Raw genomic sequence first — 12,500 nt, forward strand, 5'->3', positions numbered from 1 at the left:
ATAAAAGAGCCGCATGTCCACACAAACCGCTGCAGTGTGCCACTGCCTCGCACCTGGTCTAAGGACACAGCAGGAGTTTGTTTATGAGGGGATCAGCGCTTTAATGGAAAATGAAAGGCCGATTGTGTTGGCGGAGATGAGGCTGAGGAAGAGAACAGCAGCATACTAACATGATGAGCACTGTGCTGGAGACTGATCCTACAGAGCCATTAGAGCCCTGTATTGGAGCCACAAATATGCTTATAAGTACATACATACATACATATATATATATATATATATATATCCATATATATATATATATATCCATATATATATATATATATATCCATATATATATATATATATATCCATATATATATATATATATATATATATATATATATATATATATATATATATATATATATATATATATATATATATATATACACATACACATACATATATACACACACACACATATATGCTTATAAGTGTGTACATACATTATCCATATATCTGTGTATATAAAATGTAATAATGTATATATTTAGAAATAAATATATATATAAATAAATAATAAATGTAATAAACATATATAAATAAATATGCATGTATGCACTTATAAGCACATTTAAAATGTAATTTTTTTTATATATATTATACTATATATATATATATTGTGTGTGTATAATACATAAATACACATACATACATACATACATACATATAATATATACACTTATAAGTGCGTACATACATTATACATATATGGTGTAAATAAAATGTAATATATTATTTATAAATAAATAAATAAATAAATATATATATTTATATGTATGTACGCACTGTGTGTGTGTGTGTATTACACACACACAATATATATTACATTTTAAATATATATATATATTATATATATACACATATATTATATATTACATATGTAAATATATATATATATATTATATATACATATTTGGCATATAAATCCTGCATAAATCCTGGTAGTGAGGTTTTCTTATGAGCCGGTTTACATCTGGACACAACCTGTGACTTGTATCTGGTTTGGATCCGGAGAGGATTTCGGATGCAGCGTGTTTCTGGTTAATCAGACTGGAATCTGTTCACTGTGTGATCAACCAGTTCAGACCTCCTGGTCCTGCTTGGTGATGCTGGTCAAGCCTGATCCTCAAAAAAGCATGACGTGACCAGGGCTATTTCAGACTGCCAGTCCAAGTCTGATTACTGGTATAAGTTTGTATCCAGATCAGGGTTTGATGGTCTGGACACCTTAAAAACACAAACTCATTTGGATCTGGTTTGAAATGCGACTCTAATCAGATTAGTATAAATGTGACTCAGTCTGGATGCTTCAGACGCTCACATTTCTCTCGGATTTCAAAGTTTCGTTTGCGTCACACGCAGCGCATCAGACAGTGACTACGTCAAACCCAGAGTGACCCCTATTGCCTATTGCCAGACAAATAACTGCAGACAGTCTCACCAGATCAGATTTGGGAAATATGTGCAATTTGCCTGCAGTCTGAACAAAGCCCAGGTGGACATGGAGTCATAGTGTGAATCTGAACCTAATGTCTAATGGGGAAAAAAAAAAAATCAATTAAATGCATGAATAAATTAATAAATAAATGAAACCAATTACAATAAATTAAAATAATGTAATAAAAAAAGACTCAAAAAAGCTCTAAAAAAGCTGAAAGTAAATAAATGCTGATCAAACACTATTTTGACAGTTCTGGACAGTGTGCATTAAAGTGTCAATACTGAAATTCGTCTAATATTAATCACCATTAAAAAATATTCAACCGCATTATGGTGTAAAATTCCTTTTTATTATTCAAATTAGATTAAAAAGCATGAAAAAAACAAACAAAAAAAAAAAAAAAAATATCATCCATATGTGAGATACAGTACAATCGTTCTTCTATACTTTTATACAAGACGTCACATCTAATGCTTCCATACAGCTGATCATGAGCTCCTTATAAAAATATATCTACATCATAACAGAACACACACTCTTCTGAACCGAGCCAGCGTGGACCACGCCTTCAGCTCACTGACGGGTCCACCCACACCTTATAGTGGAAGCAAGCTGAACACTGCGGTGTTAGGAGTGTGAGTGTGTGTGTGTGTGTGTGTGTGTGTGTGTGTGGTAGGTAGGGAGTGTTTAAGGAAGTAAAAAGCAGATGGGTCAGGCATATATGAGGTCATACAGACTATCCTGAAAAACAACAAAAACACCAAGGATAAAATGCGGATCTGCTGCGAGTCGCGCTGAAGAAGCTGCGAGAAGAGGAACGGTCAACACTCTGGTCAACACAATGTTCAGTAATTTATGGCGCCCCTTCCTCCCTTTTTTCTTTATCATGATTAGGTCGTGGCTCTCCCAGACCCTGCTAAGGAGATGAACTTCCACCACTGTCCACCAGGTGGCGCACTACTCGAACTATCCAAAAACCTGCCGCTTCTCCAGACTCTGACTTCACAACAGTGTCGGATTCGAGATGAGGAACCTATGTACACGGCCCTGCCCAGTTAATAAGACCACCTACTTCGTACCCACACTCTCTGGCCACTTTATCGGAAACACCTGCCATTAAAAAAGGACTGGAGGAGGAAAAATCGTGGTGTTCATAAGTGGATATTTGCCTGGAAACATAAACATGGTTCTATACTAAAGAACCTCTTATTACGGCAGTAGAGAACAGGAGTACCTAACATGACCATCTTGTGGTTTAAATGGTTCTTTCTAATGGTGGAGAAACTGTTGCGTTTGGTTCTTTGAAGATCATTTAATCTATAAACTCCAAACATAAAAGGGTCTTTTTAACTGTAACAATCGTGGAACCCTTTTTAGTGCCATTTAGAACCATTAGATGGTTATTTGACCATATTCTCCAAGCAAGAGAGGGTTCTTGACATTGTAACAATAGTGGAACCCTATTTAATGCTATATATTAGTACCATTAAATGGATCTTTGAGTTGTGAGGTTCTATGCACTTTTAGCAAAGAAGGGTTCTTTAAATTGCCACAATAGTGGAACCCTATTTGATGCCATGTAGAACCAGCAATTTGCCAACAAAAGGGTTCTTTGACTTGTAATATGTGATGCTGTATAGTACCATTAAATGGTTCTTTGAGACATGGTTCTATGTACGCTTAGCAAAAAAAACAAAAAAGGACCTTTGATGTTTAAAAATAGCAGAACCTATATGGTGCCATACAGAACTGTTAAATGGTTCTTTGAGTCATAATGGTTCTATATACTGTAAGCAAAAATGGTTCTTTAACCTGCCACACTAGTGGAACCCTATTTGATGCCATATAGAACCATAAAAAAGTTGTCAAAACAAAAAAAAGGGTTCTTTGACAATGTGATGCTATACAGTACCATTAAATGGTTCTTTGAGATATGGTTCTATGTACTATATGGATCTGATGAAAAATAGCAGAACCCATATGGTGCTATACAGAACTGTTAAATTGTTCTTTGAGTTGTAATGGTTCCATATAATGTTAGCAAAAAAGGGTTCTGTGCGTTAACAGATTTCAGGTGTAATGGGTCTATACATTACCTTTACCCAAGAACCCTAGAGGAACCACTTTAAATGTGTACTGAAAAAGAGCTTGTGGATTTGGTAGCATTGGAATAGTAGAACCCGTCATTTTGGCGTCCATTTGAAACCATTTTTTAATGGTTCATGTTTATATTGGGATGTTTCATCTTAAAGATACATATTTTGAGTTTATTAGTATTATTATTAGTTTTTGCCCTGTTCAAAATGTGTTGAGTAACATAAGTGAGCAAATCCTCTACAGAAAAAGTAAAATATTAACATTTTCTGCACATTTTTGACCTAATTTGTGTTTATATATTGAATAAATAGTTCAAAAGAATCATAATTCCATCATAATTTAAATGATCTAGTTAGCAATTAAATAAAAAGCTTTTTTATAGGCCACATTTTTTTGCTCTATTTTTTATGTTTAACTCAGTAAACTAAAGTAAATGTGCAAGAGTCTCTCTGTAGATGTGACTTACTATAGCCCACCTGCTCCAGCTCAGTTTAGCAGCCCCTCCTACAGCCCAATTAATCACTGGAATGGAACCATCATGGGAGCACCACTGACCAGACATTATTTAGGTGGGGGACAATTCTCAGCACAGGCCTGGAAGTGTGTGAAGCACTGGTCACTAAACGCTCTACTTACCGGCCACTTTATCAGAAACCCCCACCTTGTCGCTACACTTCGGCAGGGGTAAAGGTTGAACCTGCAGTGGTCTGTAGACCCACATATAGGAGGCGTTTCTGCTAAAATGGCTAGTGCGTGTGTGTAGGTATGAAGTAGGTGTACCTAATAAACTGCCAACTGGGTTCTATGAGGGGTGTGTTACAGTTACAGGACTCGGGAGGACTCTGGAGAGGAAATACATGGGGGGGGGGGGGCTACTCTTGAGCCTCCTTGCCAATCATCTTGTAGATCTCTGTGGGTCCGTCCACGTGGGTGATGGTGGTGGTCAGCTGGATGTCCTCACCACTGTTTCCAACCTGGTCTCCTGCATTAGGAAGCAAAGCAAATGCGTAAAAGAGACACCCAAGTCCCGGTGCAAGCTTGGTGCATTTCTGGCCAGATTCCATTTATGTTTTTTGGACCCCCCCCCAAAAAAAACAAAACAAAAAGGCCATAACATTAGAACCACTTCCCCATTACACCCTAACCATTCAAATCCTCATCTCCAGCATCTCCGGTCAACGGGGGGGGGGGTCTACATTTTAGGCCACGAGTAAACAGTCAGTTCTTGAGGGTGATGGAAACCAAAAGTTCTGTGACGTTCTAGACAAGTCAGACTGGGTCATAACATCTCCAAAACATCAGGCAGGTCTTGTGGGGTGTTCCTGGTATGCAGGTGTCAGACGGTACCAACCAAAAGTGCTCGAAGGAAGGACAACCAATGAAAGGGGCGACGGAGGCCCCGCACACATCACAACTTACAGGACTTATTAAAGGATCTGCTGCTAACGTTAGTCTTGTAGTGAGATAACACAGCAGGACACCTTCAGGGGTCTTATGGAGTCCATAGTGGTGACACAAGGGGGACGTCCTCAGCATTAGACAGCTAGCACTAATGTTATGGCTGATCAGTATGTATATATATATATATATATATACACACACATATACATATATACATATACACACACACACACACACACACACACATACACATATATATATATATATATATATATATATATATATATAAGCTTGACTATACACATACACAGCTTGGACACTACTCAAACATAAAACTGACCAGTACAAAGACACTGGATGGATCTAATGAGATGTGGAGGGGGGGTGGGGGTGGGATGGGTCAGGACGTCCTGTATACGTCATGGCCAAACTTCTTGACGGGACGTTTCTCACTGTGAAACTCAGACCACCGATAAACAGACATAATTTTTTAAACACTAGCTGGGATTAGTGTGTCCAGTCTGGACGCCGTCTCTGCAAAGACTCATCTAATGTGTCTGCTGAAGGTCACCGTGTTTACCCAGAGGCTCAGAGTCCGGGGTGGGCGGGTGACCCACATGTGCACAGAAAGGGAACAAAAGGTAAGGCTGAAGAAGCCAGCTGTGGAGTAACCAGTGGAGTAACCATGGTGAGGAGACATCTGTGGACCAATGTGTGGCAATATTTTACCCACAAAAAAAATTAAATAAATAAATAAAAAAGTCTGACGTCAGTGGATGGATGGCTTTCATTACGCCAGTCCTGGACGGAAGCCTGGTATCCATTAAAGACACACACTCCAGCCAAGGAGGCCCTGCTTCCCCATGGGAAAATAAAACAAGCCCCACCCTTTCCTGGCACCATGACACAACACTGCCTGTGGCCCAGCAGAGAAGAGGGCGTCCCACATCAGACTCTCAGAACCGGGCTTTAAGAACAGGAGAGAGCGGCTGTGACGGAGTGGTACAGATCGTTTTGGCATTTTAACAACATAAAAGGACACGAACTTGTAAATCCCTTTGAAGCGAGTAAACACTGACGTTATTTAATCTACAAACCTTTACATTTAATTAAAACTTTTGATTAAAGCATAAGTCATGTCTCCAACATAAGCAGTTTTATGCATGTATTGCACGTTTGCTTTTTTAAACCTGGCTAGGGCGCCCCCTAGAGGTTGAGAATCCAGCTCTGCTGCATCTGTAGCTCCGCCTACACCGGTCAGTGATTGATTTCCACCTCTATTGCGCAAAAGTCTTCTTTGGCAACCTTCCAAATGCTAGCAGTGACTATGTAGGAAGCCAAGTAGCCTCTGATTGGCTGCTTTCTACTCTACACGCTGCCAAAACCACGCAGTTTGATTGAATCTGTGCGACGACACGGATCTAACGCTCCTCCCATCCTGCCTTTACTCTGGAATCACACCTGGTTCGAATCCAGGCTATGGTGTAGAAGCTCTGTTCTACCAGCGGGAGAACCACACTGCTTTCTCTGGTTGTAAACCAGCTCTGAAGGGCGCATTCAGAACTGACGAGGAGGGAGGCTAATGCTAACGCTAATGCTAATGGACTCACGCTAAGTGATCAGACTGCAGAGTTGTAAAGGAGCTGGGACCAGAGTGGTCAGGTAGGTCAAGGTAAGATGTGCTAATTCACAGCAGTAAAACTAATCACTAATGTTAGTACCAGTCTAAAATCAGACTAAATTCTAATCTGATCTACTTTGTTTGGAGCAACTTTTTTTATATTCTTACAGACTGGACAGTAAGATATTAAACACTATAGAGTTTAACACAGTCGTTTAAATAAATAAATAAATAGAGATCAGATCAGAATTTAGTCTGATTTTAGAAACTGGTACTAACATTAGTGATTAGTTTTACTGCTGTGGATTAGCACATCTTACCTAAGATGTGGGGCTGGATTATTTATAGAAACACGGTCTGATCAGATCGGAATTGTTCGGAAGTCGGAAGTTCGGAAGACTCGGATCGGATTGGATTGGATGTACATATATATATATATATATATATATACATACACTCTTACCGTTGGACTGCTCGTCTCCATAGCGTTTGTGAGAGGGTGCGTACAGGAACATCAGGGCGAACACGTACAGGTTCCACATGCCGTAAATGCCGGTAAAGAAGGCGCTGTTAATCTGGACTGTGTAATCTCCCCAGTGCCAGTGACCCTCATTCACCTGAGCATGAACACACACACACACACACACACACACACACACACACACACACACACACACACAATAGTTTACACCACTAATGCTCACTGATACACAATAAACAGACTCCACAAGTGTGTATCAGTGCTGTGTAGCACTTATTATTACAATTATTATTATTGTTGTTGTTGTTGTTGTTATGATTATTATTATAGTCATTATTGTATTGATTATGTATATTATGTATTGATTAGGTTATAGTCTAAACCAGCACCAGCAGAGTGGAAGCTGATGTTCCACCTCAGGTCAAAGCAACTCCCCTTTATCAAAACATGGTTAAAGTAGCCAAAAACAGCCGAGAATAAACTAATCAATCAGGTATATTAATAACTGAGACCCGGGAACAGTGCTGAGGAGTTTCAGGAAGAAATACCAACCGTTACCAAATGTGAAGCATAAAGACCTTAACCGTAAGAACTCTCCACCAGATGGGTCCACTAACCAGAGGAGAGCTGTTCCCCTCTCAGTCTCCAGTAAACACACCTGGCTGATGATGAAGAAGATGACCGTCATGGCAGCACACGCCAGAGTGACCAGCATCAGGAACTTGAAGCGAAAGATGAGCCCCTGAAAGGTTCGGATTTAGAAAAAACGTCAGAGAAACAATAATAAACTTCTCCTGTGGGATCTAACAAACAACAGTAGGAGATCAGCAGCTTGCCTCGTAATGCAGTCTGCGGGCCTTGGTCATGGCGGGCAGGGAAGACCTCTTTCCACTGATGTTTCTGAACACCTGGTACACCATGAAGCACAGGAACAGGAAGTACAGGCAGGCGCAGATTCCTGCTACGATGATAAAGGCCATCTGATCCAGGGCAGTCAAAGAAAACCACAGTGCAGCTACAACACCACGATACAAGTCTCCCATGATATTTAAAAAGAGGCCCATAGTCGACCTTTTTATAGCCTACCGTATTTTATACTTTACAGTATTTGTTTGCAAATATTATTATTATTATTATCAATAATAATAATAATAATAATAATAGGCATAAAATGCAGCCCGAAGTGCATCACAGCATGAAGTGACAACAGTAAAACAACAAAACAGCTAAATTAAAAATAATAATAATAATAATAATAATAAAAACTAAACTAAAATCAGAAAATCAGAAAAATAATAATAAATAAAGCAATACATTTGAAATGGCTATTTTTACTTTCTTAAACATAAATAAATAGCTAAATTAAAATATATGCTTTTAATTTCTCAAATAATAAATGATATATGCAGCACATGGAGAAACGGTTCCTCTCCGTCTGATTCTGGCAGGACAAAGAGCAACAGACAAGAAAAAGATAAGCTGATGGTGATGCAGGCCTTTACCATTTTTAGCATGTATTTAATTTTAAACTCTGATTTTAATCCAGTTTATTTTATTTAAAAAAATTTTCTTCTTCTCATTTTTGAAGTGCCCCGTTTGTGAATTTACCCTTTTGTACATAAAATGCAGCACAAAAGGGCATCATAACATTAAGCGATAAGAGTAAAACCATAAAAAGCCAAATAAATATTAAAAAAATAAAATGTAATGGAATAAAATAAAATCTAAAAGAGAATTAAACAAAAACTATCCACACATTATAATAAAGCAATACATTTAAAATGGATAATAAAAAAATTTATAATAATACATATTAAATAATAATAAAAATATGCGCTTTTAGTTTCTCTATAAAACTGATACTCGCCCTGATTAATATCTGTCTAATCTAATATTTGATCAACTTTCTAATCCCCCCCCCCCCCGAGCACCAAGATATCATGAAAAATATATATATTTTAAAAATAACACTGAATATTAAAATTAAATGCTATTACACAGGTAAAATAAATTTTTTATTAATTTATAAATTTTTTCATCGTTGGCGCTCCAACACTAGGTTAATAAATTGCAGCTGTTGGCTGCTGCCACTGCTGGGCGAATGCAGATACACGCCAATTGGGTGGTGGATAAAGGTCCGGGCGCTTCAGTGTATTGCACGATATCTCTCTCCCTAATAAATGTAGAAGCATCTGGTGCTGAGGTGGTGGTATGGGGGAGCCCCCTCAAATGAAAATCTGCTAAGAGCCCCATAAAGGCCTGGGACGGCCCTGGTTCCTACATCGAGAACATGGACAGCTTAAAAATATCAATTATAAAGAGCCCCAAAGTCTCTCAGTCTGGAGAACAAGGGGCGTATGGCTTTATTCTACAGCTAAGATCAAATCTAAGCCCCCAAGCCAACACTCCACCCCACCCCTGTCCACTCCAGTCCAGCGAAAGGATACAGCCAACTCGGTCCCAACGTCCGAGGCCCAGATACTGTAGAACGGATTGGTTAGCTGGACTCCTCTGGAAGAAACAAGAGAAAAGCAAACAGCCAGACCACGTCAACGCTCGCTCAGCGCCGCAGATTCAGATTCAGAGAGGGGAGATTTAGGGCTGGACGGCACGGTGCGTCATGCCTCTGTGCCAGGAAAGAAAGCAGCAGGCTTTGGCTCACCTCTCACACATATCGAAGATGAAGAGGCAGAAGGAGCCAAAGACGATGGGCCCAACCTGCTTCCAGTACATGGAGAAACGGTTCCTCTCAGTCTGATCCTGGCAGGAAAAAGAGCAGCAGACAAGAAAAAGATAAGCTGATGAGAATTCAGCCTTTCAGCATTTTAAGCTCGGAGAATTTCTATACATTTCATTTTAATTTTGGATTTTAATCCAGTTTATTTTACTTAATTTATTGCAACTTTCAGATTTTTGTAATGCTCAGTTTGTTGCTGTGATGAGAATTTGACTTTAGGATGAATAAAGCAGGCCTACTATCCATTAATCAATCAGTTTACACTACACATTTCAACAGGCTTTATGGACAAAAGTATTGGGACACCTGCTTATTCATTGTTTCTTCTGAAATTAAGAGGATTAATAATAAATAAATAAATAAATAAATAAAGGGAGCTGATCCTATTTTTGTTGGAGTAACTGTCTCTATTGTCCAGGAAAGGTGGCGGCTTTCGGCTAGATTTTCAATGAGCACTGCTGTTAAGATTTGATTGCATTCAGCAACAAGAGCATTAGTGAGGTCAGGATGTTGGGTGGTGATCATCACTCCACCTCATCATCTCCATCTCCCCATCTCATCCACAAATTACCGGATGGAGCTCCAACATCCATCATTCCAGAGAACACGGTTCTTCCACTGCTCCACAGCTCAATGCTCCTGTGGGGCTTTTTACCGCTCTAGCATACGCCTGGCATTAGGCAGCATGGAGCCAATAGGTTCATGATGTTGATCTGCTCCGGAGAGTCCTATTCTATTGGCAATACGTCTTCTCTACAGAGACTGGACAAGCTGTGTGTGGGTGTGTGTCAGCAATAGTTGCAAGAAGAAAAAACACTGGTGTGCTCATGAAGCACTGACCCACTAACCATTAGATGTTCTCCACAGAAGATGATCCAGAAAGAGAGCAGCATGGCGTAAAAGATTCCCTGGCGGATATCGCCGAAGAGTAGCATCCACGTCCATTCAAACCCAACAGAGAACCATTCCACCGGGATGTTGATGAAAGTCATGGAGATTCCCAGTGCAAAGATAACCCTGTTGAGGGACAACACTCACGGATTATTGGACATGCCTAATAAGACACTTTACAATAAGACACAATGGCTAGAATCCAAAAGACCCCTCTAATCTTAGACTCCACTAAATACAGAAGTAGTCAGGCTGGAGACCACCAAGTCCTCTCAGAAGAGGAGGGTCTTCAGTCTGGGTTTGAGGACAGAGTGTGTTGGACTCTGCTGTTCGGACACCCAGGGGAAGTTCGTTCCTCCACTTCGGTGCAGGACAGTAAGAAGTCTGGACGCTCGTCTTCTGTGGATCTGAAAGGATGGCGGGTCGAGCCGAGCCGTACTTGAAGCTGGAAGGGCTCTTGGTGCAGATCAGCTTTTGACCATCGCCATCAAGTACTGGTGGAGGGGCCGGCTGGTCCAGTTTTGGCTTTGTAGGCCAGAGTCAGGGTTCTGAATCTGATGACCTGGGCAGCAGAGGAGGAGCTGAACATGGCTGAACTTTGGAAGGTTAAAGACCTGAAGACCCGACCCGTGCCGCTGTATTCTGGATCAACTGCAGAGGACTGATGGTGCTGAGCTGAAGACTGAACGAGCACCTGGGTGACCTCTCTAAAGAGCAAAGGATTTTAGGATTTTGGAGCTTTTCAAGCGGTGTTGGAGAAGGTTTTTGTGTAACTATGACGATATGCAGATTAGTAGGTTTGGGATGCCGCTCATGAGCTTCACAGGGACGGTTGTTCGGTTGTTTATTCAAATGAACAAATCGGACCCGTGTTTAACTTGCTTCCTCTCTGGCGGGCACACATGGCTAAATCGGCGAGGGGGTGAAACCGACTCCCAACACGAGCTGCATTCCAGCCAGCTTCACCGCCGGAACAGTCCTGGCATGTCGGACTACGGCAACAGAGAGGGGCCACGCCATGCTGGTATGCGGGGAATGCTGCAGGCCTGTGAATGTGCTCGCTGCACATGTGGCAAAACGAAAGCATAATCAGAGCGAGAGAGAGAGAGAGAGAGAGAGATAGAGACAAAAAGAAAGAGACAAAAAGAAAAAGAGAGACAAAGAAAGACACAAAAAGAAAGAGCTACACAAAAGAGAGACACACAAAAAGAAAGAGAGAGAAATAGAGACAGACACACAAAAAGAAAGAGACATAAATAAAGAGACACACAAAGAAAGACAAAGAGAGACATAAAGAGAGAGACACTCAAAGAAAGAGAGACAGACACACAAAAAGAAAGAGAGAGAGACAAAGAGAGAGACACAAAAGAGAGAGAGACAAAAAGAAAGAGAAAACGAGAAAGAAAGAAAGAGAGACAAAGAGTGAGAGATAGAGACAAAAAGAAAGACAAAAAGAAAGAGAGAGAGACAAAGAAAGAGCGACACAAAGAAAGACACAAAAAGAGAGAGACAAAAAGAAAGAGAGAGAGACAGAGAGAGACACAAAAGAGAGAGAGACAAAAAGAAAGAGAAAAAGAGAAAGAAAGAAAGAGAGACAAAGAGTGAGAGATAGAGACAAAAAGAAAGAGACAAAAAGAAAGAAAGAGAGACAAAAAGTGAGAGATAGAGACAAAAAGAAAGACAAAAAGAAAGAGAGAGAGACAAAGACAGACACACAAAAAGAAAGAGACATAAATAAAGAGACACACAAAGAGAGAGAGACAAAGAGAGAGACACAAAAGAGAGA

General features: G+C 40.0%; 1 protein-coding gene across 1 annotated transcript in view; it reads right to left on the bottom strand.

The window, feature by feature from the left end:
- Window positions 1-2,119: 2,119 nt before the first annotated feature.
- The window catches only part of wls (Wnt ligand secretion mediator), a 30,125-nt gene continuing 19,744 nt past the window's right edge, over window positions 2,120-12,500 (bottom strand). Inside the window, exons 6-12 of the mRNA XM_072668998.1 lie at window positions 10,672-10,840; window positions 9,749-9,846; window positions 9,534-9,597; window positions 7,923-8,066; window positions 7,745-7,828; window positions 7,069-7,222; window positions 2,120-4,565 (exon numbers count right to left, since the gene is read on the bottom strand). Coding sequence (XP_072525099.1) covers window positions 4,456-4,565; window positions 7,069-7,222; window positions 7,745-7,828; window positions 7,923-8,066; window positions 9,534-9,597; window positions 9,749-9,846; window positions 10,672-10,840 — 823 coding nt within the window. The 3' untranslated portion in view covers window positions 2,120-4,455. The remainder of the gene's footprint in view (window positions 4,566-7,068; window positions 7,223-7,744; window positions 7,829-7,922; window positions 8,067-9,533; window positions 9,598-9,748; window positions 9,847-10,671; window positions 10,841-12,500) is intronic.

This window comes from Salminus brasiliensis, chromosome 23 (assembly GCF_030463535.1).
Source record: "Salminus brasiliensis chromosome 23, fSalBra1.hap2, whole genome shotgun sequence".
NCBI lineage: Eukaryota > Metazoa > Chordata > Actinopteri > Characiformes > Bryconidae > Salminus > Salminus brasiliensis.